Source organism: Heteronotia binoei, chromosome 10 (assembly GCF_032191835.1).
Source record: "Heteronotia binoei isolate CCM8104 ecotype False Entrance Well chromosome 10, APGP_CSIRO_Hbin_v1, whole genome shotgun sequence".
Lineage (NCBI taxonomy): Eukaryota > Metazoa > Chordata > Lepidosauria > Squamata > Gekkonidae > Heteronotia > Heteronotia binoei.
In genome coordinates, this window is record NC_083232.1 from 38,815,799 (window position 1) to 38,831,063 (window position 15,265).

At 44.5% G+C, this 15,265-nt stretch overlaps 1 protein-coding gene across 1 annotated transcript in view; it reads left to right on the plus strand.

The window, feature by feature from the left end:
• Positions 1-1,321: 1,321 nt before the first annotated feature.
• The window catches only part of NMT2 (N-myristoyltransferase 2), a 41,891-nt gene continuing 27,947 nt past the window's right edge, over positions 1,322-15,265 (plus strand). The window contains exon 1 of the mRNA XM_060248437.1: positions 1,322-1,719. Within this exon, the coding sequence (XP_060104420.1) occupies positions 1,610-1,719 (110 nt within the window). The 5' untranslated portion in view covers positions 1,322-1,609. The remainder of the gene's footprint in view (positions 1,720-15,265) is intronic.

Here is a 15,265-nt window from a genome sequence, read left to right on the forward strand (position 1 = left end):
CTTCCATCTGATGTAAAGGACAAGGAATTCAGGCAACAGACACAAAATAATAATAATATTATGCCACATGCAGACATGAAATGAAATTAGTATGAACCAATTCCAGCTATGCAAAACATGAACTGACATTGCCAATAGATGAAGTTATACCACTTTGCCAAAATTATTTCTGGTACTTATAAATGCAAATTAGCTTTTCAGACTTGACTTCTTTATCACATTACAATGCAAGTAAATAGTGACTTGTGAATGACTCCAGATTTGCAGCAAATATGACCTGAGCTCATGTGGTCTGTTGGGTTTAAGACCATTTAGACCTAGGTTCTAGGGCTGCCAGCCTCCAAGCAGGGCCTGGTGATCTCCCACTTTTACAACTGATCTCCAACTGGCAGAGATCAGCTCCCCTGGAGAAAAAGGCTGCTTTGAAGGGTAGACTCTAAGGCATTGTACTAGGTAGAAAGGTCCCTCCCCAAACCCCACCCTCTCCTGAATCCACCTCCAAAGTCTCCAGGTATTTTCCAACGCAGACCTGGCAACCCTATTTCTGATCCTCAATTTGACTACAAAGATCACTGAATGACCTTGGGCCAGCCATTCACTCAGCCTGATCTTCCTCAAAGAGTTGTTGTGCCGGATAAAATTGAGAACAATGTACCTCACTTCCAGCTGTTTGAAGGAAGGGTGGCATAAAAATACAAAACCAGCCAACAAACAAGACCAAGGACAATCAGCTGACTTGGGGCCAAACGTAAGAAACCGAATTTCACTGCATACCCAGACATTACTTAACAGTCTCTTATCAAGGAGTCTGAACATAATCTCTTTGGGGGCCGTCTAAAAACACCGATTTCGCTGTGTACATCTGCACATGCTCAGAAGCACACAGTTCAATATTTTTAAAGCATTAATCCCACAAGGAACCTGGTTGACACTGGCAGTGCAGTCCTAGCAGTTACATCCCATATGAAGTCAGTTTTGTTCAGGACGGCACTGTGAAACCCGCACACGCTTTATTTGCAACCCCCCCCCCCAAAAAAAAAATCCTATGCACGATGCCTAACGTATCCACTTAAACTATGTCAAGAAATAAGCGGGGAGGGGTCTTTTCTAAACCTAAAAACCCTGGAGACGTGCTGCCAGTCAGCGCCGCCGATACTGCGCTAATGGACCAATGGTCTAACTCGATATAAGGCGCCTTCCTACGTACACATAAAAACATGTGGTAGTAATTCCGGGATAATTGACCCAGAGCCTGTGAGGCGAATATTATCCGCGCTTGACAAGAGAGACGCCGGGGGGGGGGGCATGATTGGCATTCTTCCTATTAATAGGAAGCCGAGCAGGCTGCTGCCGCCCCGGGAGGCTGAGATGGCGTTCCTCCTGAGGCGGGCGGGCCAGCAGCAGCAGCAGCTCCTCGGCGAGGTGGGCGTCTAGCGGGGCTGCGTCTGGTCTCCAGCAAGAGGGGAGGCCGGCAGCTAGAGGGAGCTCCTCCGGGCTGCATCTGCCCGCGTGCCCCGGTTGGTTGCCTTTCATAGGCTTCTGCCCGGGAGTCCCTCCTTCTCTCCCCCCTCCCCTCCCCTCCCCGCCCCGCGGCCGCCTTCCCCCCGTGATGGCGGAGGACAGCGAGTCTGCAGCCAGCCAGCAGAGCCTCGAGCTGGACGACCAGGACACCTGCGGCATCGACGGCGACAATGAGGAGGAGACGGAGCACTCCAAGGGGTAGGGCTCGCCGGCCGCTCGAGCTCGCCCGCCCGCCCGCCCTGCTCAGCGTGGCAGTGGCTGGAGCCCGCCGGGGGTCGGCCCGGCCGGGGGGGCGAGGCAGTTGTGGGGGGGGCAGCCTCCTCCCGCCCCCGAGCCGGTCGCTCCCTGCGGCATTGGAGGCGTGCGAGCCTGGCGGGCGGAAGGGGGAGGCAGCAGGAGGAGGCGGCGGCAGTGCGGGCGGGGGCGGGCTGAGGCCGTGCCCGTGGCGAGCGGGCTTTTGTGCTGGGCGGGAAGGGAGGCGAGCCGCTCCCCTTGGCGTCTCTGACGAGCTGGAGGAGCCGGGGAGCAGCAGCAGCAGCAGCGCCTCGGGGCGCGTTTGCTTTCCTGGTCCCCGGCGGCGGCGGCAGGCTGCTCAGCTTTGGGCGTCTGTTCGGCTGGCTGCGCGGAGCGGATTGCTTTGCGCTCTGGAGCGCGCATACCCCGGAGCCGACACCTCTCGCCTGTCCTCTGGATGATGCTTGCTGTTGTTGGCGAGCATGTGATTGTGTCTGTGGGAGGATCTCCTCCTCTTCTTCCCCCCGCCCCCGGCTCTTCCACCCCCAGTGTTTCCTTTGTGGTCACCTACCATCTTTTTGCAGTTAGTGCTTTGCCGCCTCTTTAACAGCCCTTAGTGGACATTCGAACTGGCCCTTTAAGCATCTGTCTAGAGTGGTGCTAGGGTTTTATTCTCCCCCCCCCCTCCGAGTACTCACCGAAATGGGGGTGCAGAGAATGAGCCTGATCCACCCTAACGATGGAACCAGCGGGTGGGAGCTCGTTCAGGTGAATGAACGCTGGATACAGGTGTGGGATCTTCCCTGCGATGTGATTTCATAACACACCTCGCCTGACCTGATATAAAGTAAGCCAGAAGGTTGGGGCAGGTGAGCTATAGTATTGTTTACAATTGCCCCACATTTTTCTACAGGCTCTTCTTTGGGAACAGGGTTAAGAGGAGTACTCATTAATTTTGAATTCCAAGATTCAGTTCTGGTGCAGGCGTGGTAAAAAAAGAGCATGCCCAAAGTGTATTATATTAGAAGACTTGCAGATCAGACAACATAGTCTGGCAGCGCTGGTATCTTTCTTCAAGAAAGTAACCACAGTACATGCATTTCAGTTCAGAGAACTGATGATCCAGCAGGAAGGGTCATGAAAAGGAAAGTGGTTCCCTTTTTCCTGTTAACTATTTAGAAAAAGTGGGGACTCAGATGCCATGTAATGTCAGAACTTGTGTTCCCAATGTCAACTCTTACACTAGCCTTGGATAATAAAGCTACTTGTGGCACTAAGTTTGCCTAGGAAATATTCTTAAACTGTTACTTGGGGCTTTGAAGGATCCTGTTTCTCTCTGTCTCCCCCCCCCCCCCCCCGCACACATAACACTATCTACATTTTCTTTTCTTTAAAAATCCCAACAGTTTTCTAGTGTGCAAATGAGACACATTTGGATCTGCCAGATTATATTTCCAAAATCAAGGGCAAGTATATAAATAACTCAAAGAACCTTTGTTGGCTGCTTAACAAAGAGCTCAATAAGTTTGCCAAGGAAATGTGCTTTATTATCAAAACAAGAAGTGAAGATGGGGCTGCACTGAATCTTTTAGAGATCATTGTTATACATGTTAAAGAAATGCTTAAACTACTGCATATGTTATGCAAGACTTCTGTATTTAGGGCTTTTTTTGTAGCCGGAACTCCTTTGCATATTAGGCTTATATCCCCCGCTTATGTAGCCAATCCTCCAAGAGCTTACAGGGGTCTTCTTACAGGGCCTACTGTAAGTTCTTGGAGGATTGACTGCATCAGGAGTGTGTGGTCTAATATGCAAAGGAGCTCCTGCTACAAAAAAAGCCCTGATTGTACTTGCCATGAAGTAAATGCTCTACACAGAACATCAGCCAGTCATGGCTTTTTGATATGTATATCTGTATGATGTACGTCTTAGCTGTATTCATATTTAAAATACCTTAGGTGTGTACCTAAGTATGTGATATGTGACAAGCCACCTCCCTAGTGGTGTGACCTTAAGTGAAGTTACACCCATCAAAACCCTATTGACTTCAGTGGGCTGAGAAAAGTCTAACTCTAAATAGGACTGTGCTATGTGTTCCTTAAGTATTTGGTTAAGGTGTCTCTGATCAGTGATGATGTAGGCACATAACTGCTGTCTTAACAAACACTGTGTATATTATATTAATAAACGTAAAAGGTTAATTTCAGTTCTGCACAGACTCCAGCTACATAACTGTACTCGCTAAGGTAACAGATCTAATTAGAGTGACGCCAATTTCGATACTAAGGGGAGAAATTGCACTAAATTCAGCTGAATAAAAATGTCACCCCTTAAGAATTTCTCGTACTTGCAGGTAGCATGCTGGTGACCTTAAAGCAGTGATTCATTTGTATTTCCGGTCTCTCTCTGACTCACATGTCAGTCTGTGATTGCAGTATGGACTTTCTGGCTTGGAAGAATTGTGTGGAACAAGGCAGGAGCCCTTCTTCCCTCTATGCCATGGTTCTGACCCAAACTGGGCCCCTGTGATCCTTAAAAATACAGTCCCAAGTAGCTACTGCGTGGCTGCAGGGAAAGTGCATTGGATTTGGGGAAGTCAGACACAACTTGTTTAAAAAAATGTGTAATTTGACCCTTAGTCAAGCATTTGTTTGGAAATAATTTATTGCTGGCTACCTACAGGGATGTATGCAGTAAGTGTTGTGAATAGTTCTGAAAGTTAGGACAACGCTTATCTACTGCTGTCCTAAGGCAGCCTCTTCTTTACTCCTTTATTCACTGCAGAGAAATATGATATAGGCATAGCTTCTTTCTAAAAACAGGAATGAAGCAAAGAGTAGCAGAATTGAGGTGTGATGTCTTAACCATAACATAAGTGAAGAATTATTGTAGATATTGTGGATATATTGCAGGGCTTTTTTTGTAGCAGGAACTCCTTTGCATATTAAGCTACACCCACCGATATAGCCAATCCTCCAAGAGCTTACAGGGCTCTTAGTACAGGACCTACTGTAAGCTCCAAGAGGATTGGCTACATCAGGGGGGTGTAGCCTAATATGCAAATAAGTTCCTGCTACAAAAAAAGCCCTGGATGTATGACTTGGCTATCTGTTTAGAAATGTAGATGTAATGTTGCCTGTCCAATCTTGGAGGTTCATCTTTCCTTTCAGGGAGGGGCCAGTGGTTCAGTGGTAGAGCATGTGCTTGGCATGCAGAATGTGCCAGGTACAATCCCTGATTCACTTAAAAAGGGCCAGATGATACATGAAATCCTGGAGGGTTTCTGCCAGTCTGGGTAGACAATATTGACCTTTTTGGATCAGTGGTCTGATTCAGTATAAAGCAGCTTCATGTATACCTTTTTCTTACTTGATCTACTTTTATCATTTGCATTTATATTTTCAGAACAGATTGCATGGGGCTCCCAAAGAGTTTCTCATTCAGGCACTAACTAAGCTGAGACCAACTTGGTTTGCATGTTCTTGGGCCAGTGTAGAAAGACTGAAAGTATGGGGACTTTTCATTTTTTTAAAAAAATGACATGGTGGGGGGAGCTAACAATATGATAAAGAACATATTCATAGTTATTGGATAAACTGAAAAATAATCTCTTCCTTTCATGCTTAGGGTCACCCTATGGAATTGACTGTAAGTTAGATACTGTGCAGAGAGAATAATATTTCACACTGTGCTCACTAATTTGTGGAAGTCACTGCTACAAGATGTACAAGACATAGCAGTGGCTTTAAAATGCAGTTGGGCAGATTCATGAAGGATAGGGCTATCTGTAGCTTATTGGACTTTTTAGTTAGGTATACTCAGAACTTTTTTTGTAGCAGGAACTCCTTTGCATATTAGGCCACACACCCCTGATGTAGCCAATCCTTCAAGGGCTTACCCGGCTCTTAGTACAGGGTATACCTTTCAGGTTCAGAGCCAGTATTCCACTGAACACCAACTGTGGAGAGACATGGGTGGGGAATGGCCATTGTCTTCAAGCTATTTCTGGGATCACCTGGCTGGCCTCAGTGAGGTTTGGTGGGCTTTGTTCTGATTGTGCAGGATGGTGTATATGTAGGCCTAGGACAAAGCTTTGCAAGTACATGTGGGCTGTGAAGTATCAGACCAGCACAATGGCTTTAACTGCAGGCCCTGTGCCTTATCTCACAACTTGTTTTGCAGCATCTGTAAAATGTGATATGTGGTACAAGGAACTGGTGTTCAATAAAGAGGAGTCCAGTGCTGTTTGTAGTATGAAGCCAATTTTGGTGTTCCTTGGGTTTTGAATCCTGTTCTTAGGTTGCTTAAGTATCTGCCACATGTGCACAGCAAGGTGCCTTGTTCTATTAAATAGGTAGTATTACAGCGCCGCGAATCATGCTCCACATTCATTTAAATTTCTTGAACATTATGACACCTCCTCCAAAAAGAAAACTAATGTCAGAATTGAAACTAATGACAAATGAGACCTTGTAATAAAAGCTGTGGGTGAGATTGATCATCTGTCCTTCCTCAAAAGACTGTTCAGTGTAATTATACGCTGTATAAAGTCATAAAGGAACAAAATTATTGTGCTAATGTTTCAAATGGCTGTTTTTGACATCTTGGCAGAGAATGGGGAATAACCTCAGATTAAGCACCAACGTGAAATCCTTAGGTTTCCCCCCCCCAAATGTCTGGACTAATGATAGTTTTTCAGTTCTAAGGATAAGGCTTATACACTGAGATAGAAGACACATCTGTATTGTAGGTTCAAAATGGACTAAGAGTCATTCTTGTTTTCTAGGGGTCTTCAGATGTGGTAGAAATGTGTATGAAGCTAGAGATTACTAATGGAAAATTTTCAGCCTCCTCTTCACCAAACTATAATTCCCATAATTCTGCAAGGGAAGATATGACTCTTAAACTGGAATCATTTTATGGTGTAAAAAAGCCATTCCATAAGTAATTAGAAAGTATAATACCAACCTGGTGTTCCATTAAAGAACTGAAAAGGGGTATCTTACAGCTTTTGATGGCTTTTCAGTACTTCAAATATTTGCTTTTCAGTTCCCAGAGCATTTTCTGTCTGCTCAGATGTGTGGTAAAAGGTGAGCAAATTAACTTGCTGAAAAGTTAAACTGATCGTGTCAACTGCCTTGCTGTGTTCAGAACTGCCTACTTAGATGCTGCTGAACACAAATTCTTCTAGAGTTCAAGCTTAAACTTCTCACGTAGTGAAGGGTGTCTGCAATGCATCTTTTAGTCAACTATATAAAGGAAGCTGTGTTCCTTGAGGCTGACACTTAACATTGACCGTGGACTGCATATATTCCTGTGATGCAGTGCTTATGTATTAAAATAGCATTGTGGGCAGCAAAAGGATCCATAAACTTACTGCAGAAAATATCACAGGTAGCTCTGGGAGGTGCAGGTATGCATACATCTTAAATGCTGGAATGCTTGTAAGGTGACTTAGATATGCTAGTCTTGGGTTTTTCTTTGAGATTCTGTTTTATGTGTGTCTCAGACTGTTCCTACAAGGCCTTCTGATGGAGCTGTTGTGAAGGTGAAGTTTATAAAATTTAGTCCCATTTTTAAGTATACAAGCTATATTAATAGACTGTTGCCCGGTTTTTATATAACTATTCAATTTTATTCTCCATTATTAATATCCAGAATTTAACAAAAGACAATTCAGTATAATTGCTCTGTTTCTTTTCAGTACTTACATTGCATATATCCTTAACAGTCCTGTGAGCTAATATAAATCCTAGTGATGATGGATGGATGCAGTCACCATCCTCTGGGCATTGCTCGGGGCAGGGGAAGAAATGCCCCTCCACAAGTCCGAGAGTGCATAGTGAGCAGGCTGGAATCCTCAGCAACACCCACCAAAAAGGGAACAGTGGCCCAGTGACATCTCTGTGGGTGGCATACATGGGCTCAGCCAAGCTGCATGCACCATTGCAGCTCTAGCCCCCTGACAGCACTCACCTCTTCATTCTCGGGCACTGCACAAGAAGACAGGGACAAAAGACCTGCTGACAGCACAATGCCCACTGAGATTCACGGCACAAGTGGCAGGAGCCCTGGAGCAGAAGTATCCCAGGGAGTTCCACAGATATGCATTGGAGTCCTGGCCTATGGCACTCTCTCTCTTTGCCAGGCAGGTGGGTGGCAGACATTTGGGCAGCAACAGGGCAACGCGGAACTGCACCACTAAGCAGCTCAGGATGGCTGGGGCTTCCCCCTGCTCCATTTTTATATTCAGAAGCAAGTTAGAAGCTGAGAGTGATTGGCTCAAAGTCACCTGGTGAATGTTGCAGTTCAAGCTGGGATTCAGGCCCATGTCTTTCTTGGTCCTAGACACACACTTTAACAACACAGCCTCTCATAATGTTTTTGGCCCATTATTGTTTGTTTTTAATTAACACAGGGGCTTGGTTTGGTATCCAGTTGAGTTGGGCTTTTATTAATACTATATAGGATTAGTAAAATACTGAAAGCCTCTGTACTCTTTTTAAGAGGTTGCTGTAAAACCTGTTAACTTTATAATGAATGGCATTTTGTTTTTATGTAGTACCACTGTCTCCCAGAGCATTACTGATGTATTTTTATACAGCACCTAATAGTGTTTACCTAGATATTTCCATGGTTTGACACTGGCAGAACTAGAATCCCACATAACCAAGGCTGTTTCTGAGTGAGGCTTGAGATAAACAGGCTCTTGCTTGTGCTTATTTCACAAGGCTATTCACCATTTTTTGTGGCATATGTGAACTGTATCTGTTTTTGTTTCTTTGTCCCTTGCCTATTTCTAAAGAGTGTTGGCTGAGTATCCCAAATGCTTTAAAAAATTAAAGGAGAGACCAATTGGAATTCTTGCAGGAGAGGGGAGGCAGGAGCTCCCAGTCCCAAGCTGTTTTCTCATGCTGAAAGAGTACTAGGAGAGAGTTATTTCCCCATTCTTGCTGCTCCATATAGAGCATTTTGTGCACTTGAAGTGGCAAAAACAAGGAAACTACTGCCCTGACCTGAATAACCCAGGCATGCCTGATCTTGACAGTTCTTAGACGTTCAGGAGGCCCCACTCTGGTAAGTACTGGGATGGGAGACCTCCTTGGAATACCAGTAGTCAGGAAGTGGGGGCAGACTTTGTTCAGCCATCTCCCTGAATATCTTCCAGGCCCCCAACAGGGGTCAGTTGTTAGAGGTCACATGACTTCAGGTGTGCACTCATAAAAATACCAATGCCCGCCCCCCTCAGGAAATAACTCTCCCCTCCCACCACATTTTCAGTGTGGGAAAACTGTTTGCTGGGAAGGCAGTGGGGTTCTGAGGCCAAACAAGTTCTCCTTCATGTTTTAAAGGCCATTCCGCAAGGCCTCAGCTTTTAAAAAAATAAACATGTCTAATTTGGCCCTTAGGGCCAGCGGTGTTCTTATACTTTCATGTTTGCTAATCAGTTAATTCTGTGCTTGATTCTGAGTTTGTCTGGTTGTGTTTTTCTGCTGTGGGCTCTTCCTCTCATGGTCAATTGAAATGATAATGTAAATGACTTGGCTCACCATCAGTTTTATAATGTACTGTAGTGACAGCGCTTTATCCCTGGAGGCTGACTAAACTGTGATAAATCAACTGAAGTGACATGAAATTGACCATGGGTCTTTGTTCTGTGAATAACATCTAACTTTTTCACAACTAGAGAGCCTTGCACAAAGTTATAACATACCTGCATCTTCTGACCCCAAACAAATAGTTGCACAAGTTACCGAAGAAACATTTCCATTTTGTTACAGAAATTCCCATAAATAGACTTGTATTATGGCAATGGATATGCATCCCAGCCTAATCCCATGCATAGGTCTTGTATATTTTTAGAACCAAGATACAATATTTTCTTTACCAACTGCAGTTTAGCAATGTTTTGAAAGTGTATTTTATCACATTAAGAACAGCTTAGTTTTTAAAGAAAGAAATCCAGTTATTTAAAGAAAATTAAATTTGTGTTCAATAGCTTAGACTTTTAAAAAACAAAACTACTTTTGTCGTACTTTTTGGGGACATGGTTTCATTCTCTCCCTTGTGCCTTTTGCAAACTGCTGTCCTTGATTCCAAGATAATGAGAACTATTAATGTTTTAAAGGATATACTGTTTCTAATCTGTTTCACCCTATGTTGTGAGTGCTAAACAGCTAAAGGCATACGGCACAACCCATCAGGAAATGTGCTGAGTGCTTTTCTGTAGCTTTAAAGTGCCTCATTACCTATTTCTCAGAGAACAGAGTTTAAACAAATGTCCAGTTTAATATATTTATTTAGAAAATCAAAATTATAAACAGCACTTGAGGTAGCTTACGTCAGTGAACGAATAATAAAAGACTTTGACAACAGCCCTTGATGTGCTTAGGACCTAGCAGCCAGCAGCAACCCAAACACCGTTTTAAAACAATGGCAATAACTTAGCCTTAAAAATGTAAAACTGGCAGAAAATATGCTGCCAATAAAAGCAGTCAATAAAATATACCATGATACAATCAACCATCAACAGTAAGACAAAACCAGAAGTACAGATTACAATAACATCATGTCAGAAAAGAAGAAATACTAAAACCCTTGACACATCTCCAGGACAGAAAGGAAGGGAGCTGATAGGCCTCTTTGGGAAAACCCCTTATCCAGAACTGCCAACCCCGCTTCAGTTAATGCAGGCTGTTCTTATGGAAGGACTGTACAGCACCCATACCGTGGTACAAAGGGAAAGGTAGTCCCCTGTGCAAGCACCAGTCATTTACGACTCTGGGGTGACGTTGCTTTCACAGCGTTTTCACAGCAGACTTTTTACGGGGTGGTTTGCCATTGCCTTCCCCAGTCATCTTCACTTCCCCCCCCCAGCAAACTGGGTACTCATTTTACAGACCTCGGAAGGATGGAAGACTGAGTCAACCTGGAGCCAACTACCTGAACCAGCTTCCGCTGGGATCGAACTCAGGTCATGAGCAGAGGGCTCCAACTGCAGTACTGCAGCTTTACCACTCTGCGCCACGGGGCTCCTCCATACCATGGTACCCATCTTTAATAACAGCCATTCTAGGTAGAGTTTCTCTTTTCTCCCCCCTCTGTTGTTTTTTTTGACCCTTTGTCCCATCAGTGGCCAGCCTGCACTGGAGGAATATAAAGACAAGAAGTTGAACAATCTGTTGCAGAAAGGAGGAGTTCAACACAGGGCAGCTGTTTTCTCTAGCAGCCTCACATACTTTGTCTTGTGAACATAAGAGAAGCCATGCTGAATTAGGCCAGTGGCGCATCCAGTACAATAGTCTATGTCACACAGTGGCAAAAAACTAGGTGCCATCAGTAGGTTCACCAGTGGGGCCAGACTCCAGAAACCCCTCCCACTGTTGTCCCCCAAGTACCAAGAATACAAGTGCATCACTGCCCTGGACATAGTGTTCCATCTATACCAGGGTGTCAAACATGGCCCGGGGGCTGAATCAGGCCCCCAAAGGGCTCCTATCGCCCCCGAGCAACTGGCTCTTGTCTGCTTCCTTCTCCCTCTCTCTTGCTTCCTTCTGCATCTCAGCTTGCTTTGCAAGGCTTGCTGAATTGCACAGGAGCTACAGAGCAAAACCTTGATTTTCTCAATTTTTTGAGGGTCCTTCCCTCATCCTGGTCCCATGGAAGAATTACAAAGAAAGCACCTTTAAGACCAACGTGTTAATGTTTTAAGCATGTTTTAGTTTAAGTTTTTTTTAAAAATCTTTAATTGTATTGTGTCCTTTATGAAGTTTATATCTCTGCTACCTAATCTCAAATAGGTACACACATGGCTCGGCCCAACATGGCCTGGCCCGACAAGGTGTCATTTATGTCAGATCCAGCCATCATAACAAATGAGTTTGACACCCCTGATTTATATCATTTGGCTAATACCTTCTGATGGACCTCTCCTCCATACATGTATTTAATCCCCTCTTGAAGTTTTCTATGCTCATAACCACCGCCACTTCCTGTGGCAGTGAATTCCACTTGTTAGTTACTCTTCAAGTGTAGGATTGGCCCTTTAACCTTTCTTCATGGGGGAAGTGTTCCATCCCCTTAATCATTTTAGTTGCCTTTTTCTGCACTTTTTTTCAATGCTATAATATCTTTTTTGAGGTGGAGTAACCAGATCTGTACACAGGATTCCAAATGAGGCTGCACCTTTGATTATCACAGAGGCATTATGATACTAGCTAATTTGTTTTAAATTCCTTTCTTAATAATCTCCAGCATAGCATTTGCCTTTTGAGAGCCAATTTGGTGTAGTGACTAAGTGTGCAGCCTCTTACCTGGGAGAACTGGGTCATTGATTGGGTCAATATGTGTTCTGGTCGAGAGAAAGAGATTGAGTTTCTTGATGCTATCAATGACTGTGCTATGGAGCAGATGGTCTCAGAACCTACCAGGGGTGGGGCGATCCTGGATTTGGTCCTAAGTAATGCCCAAGACTTGGTGAGAGATGTAAAAGTGATTGCGCCACTTGGGAGCAGTGACCATAATGTTATTGATTTCACCATTTGTATAAATAGGGAGTTGTCCAAAAAGACCGCCACAACCACGTTTAACTTTAAAAGGGGTAAATACACTGAGATGAGGAGGCATGTGAGGAGGAAACTGAAAGGAAAAGTACATACGGTCAAAACCCTTGGGGAAGCTTGGATGCTATTTAAAACTATAATCCTAGAAGCTCAGATAAAATACATACCACAAGTTAGGAAAGGCACAAACAGGCATAAGAAAAGGCCTCCGTGGTTAACAAACAAAGTAATGGAAGCTGTAAAAGGTAAGAAGGACTCCTTCAAGTGGTGGAAAACCAGTCCAAGTGAGATTAGTAAAAGGGAACACAGGCTGTGGCAAATCAAATGCAATACTGTGATCAGGCAGGCAAAAAGGGACTATGAGGAGCATATTGCAAAAAACATAAAGACCAACAATAAAACTTTCTTCAAATATATTAGAAGTAGGAAACCAGCCACGGAGGCAGTGGGGCCCTTGGATGACCATGGGGTAAAAGGATTACTGAAGGAGGATAGGGAAATGGCTGAGAAGCTAAATGAATTTTTTGCCTCTGTCTTCACTGTGGAAGATGAGAACTTTTTGCCCGCCCCAGAACCACTAATTTTGGAAGGGGTATTGAAAGACCTGAGTCAGATTGAGGTGACAAAAGAGGAGGTCCTACAACTGATAGACAAATTAAAAACTAATAAGACACCGGGTCCGGGTGGCATACATCCGAGAGTTCTGAAAGAACTCAAAGTTGAACTTGTGGATCTTCTAACAAAAATCTGTAATCTTTCATTGAAATCTGCCTCCGTTCCTGAGGACTGGAAGGTAGCAAATGTCACCCCCATCTTTAAAAAAGGTTCCAGAGGAGACCCGGGAAATTACAGGCCAGTCAGTCTGACTTCAATACCGGGAAAGTTGGTAGAAACCATTATCAAGGACAGAATGAGTAGGCACATTGATGAACACAGGTTATTGAGGAAGACTCAGCATGGGTTCTGCAAGGGAAGATCTTGCCTCACTAACCTGTTACATTTCTTTGAGGGGGTGAACAAACATGTGGACAAAGGAGACCCAATAGATGTTGTTTACCTTGACTTCCAGAAAGCTTTTGATAAAGTTCCTCATCAAGGGCTCCTTAGAAAGCTTGAGAGTCATGGAGTAAAAGGACAGGTCCTCTTGTGGATCAAAAACTGGCTGAGTGATAGGAAGCAGAGAGTGAGTATAAATGGGCAGTCTTCGCAGTGGAGGACGGTAAGCAGTGGGGTGCCGCAGGGCTCGGTACTGGGTCCCATGCTCTTTAACTTGTTCATAAATGATTTAGAGTTGGGAGTGAGCAGTGAAGTGGCCAAGTTTGCGGATGACACTAAATTGTTCAGGGTGGTGAGAACCAGAGAGGATTGTGAGGAACTCCAAAGGGATCTGTTGAGGCTGGGTGAGTGGGCGTCAACGTGGCAGATGCGGTTCAATGTGGCCAAGTGCAAAGTAATGCACATTGGGGCCAAGAATCCCAGCTACAAATACAAGTTGATGGGGTGTGAACTGGCAGAGACTGACCAAGAGAGAGATCTTGGGGTCGTGGTAGATAACTCACTGAAAATGTCAAGACAGTGTGCGTTTGCAATAAAAAAGGCCAACGCCATGCTGGGAATTATTAGGAAGGGAATTGAAAACAAATCAGCCAGTATCATAATGCCCCTGTATAAATCGATGGTGCGGTCTCATTTGGAGTACTGTGTGCAGTTCTGGTCGCCGCACCTCAAAAAGGATATTATAGCATTGGAGAAAGTCCAGAGAAGGGCAACTAGAATGATTAAAGGGCTGGAGCACTTTCCCTATGAAGAAAGGTTGAAACGCTTGGGACTCTTTAGCTTGGAGAAACGTCGACTGCGGGGTGACATGATAGAGGTTTACAAGATAATGCATGGGATGGAGAAAGTAGAGAAAGAAGTACTTTTCTCCCTTTCTCACAATACAAGAACTCGTGGGCATTCGATGAAATTGCTGAGCGGACAGGTTAAAACGGATAAAAGGAAGTACTTCTTCACCCAAAGGGTGATTAACATGTGGAATTCACTGCCACAGGAGGTGGCGGCGGCCACAAGTATAGCCACCTTCAAGAAGGGTTTAGATAAAAATATGGAGCACAGGTCCATCAGTGGCTATTAGCCACAGTGTATGTGTGTATATAAAATTTTTTGCCACTGTGTGACACAGAGTGTTGGACTTGATGGGCCATTGGCCTGATCCAACATGGCTTCTCTTATGTTCTTATGTTCTTAACTGGGTTCGATTACCCACTCTTCCACATGCAGCTGCTGATGTGATCTTGAGTCAGTCGCAAGTTCTTGCAGAACTGTTCTCTCAAAAGCAGTTTCTGTTAGAGCTCTCTCAGCCCCACCTACCTCACAGGGTGTCTGTTGGGGGAAGGAGATTGTAAAATGCTCTGAGACTCCTTTGGGTTGTGAAGGGCAGAGTATAAATCTAATCTCTTATTTTTATTGCTGTCACATACTAGGTTGACATTTTCAGTGAGTTATCTACCACGACTCCAAGATCTCTCTCCAGTTCAGATCTCATTAATGTGTATTTATAGTTAGGACTCTTGGCTCCAGTGTGCATTACTTTGCCCCACTTGCCCATGTTGAACCTCATTTGCCATGCTGATGTCCACTCACCCAGCTTCAACAGATCCCTCTGGAATGCCTCACAATCCTCCCTGGTTCTCACCGCCCTGAACAACTTAGTGTCATCTGCAAACTTAGCCACCTCCCTGTGTACTCTCAACTCCAAATTATTAATAAACAAGTTCAAAAGTACCGGACACAGTACTGAGCCCTGTGGTGTTACCCCTAACAGTTTTATTTCAAGATGTTGCTTTTGCTTTTGTATTGGGGAAATTAGCAAAAAGGCAGACCTTGCTAGGGATGAAGTGTAAATGGGATCTGCTGCCTATGTTTACAGATACCTTTTCCTTTAAAC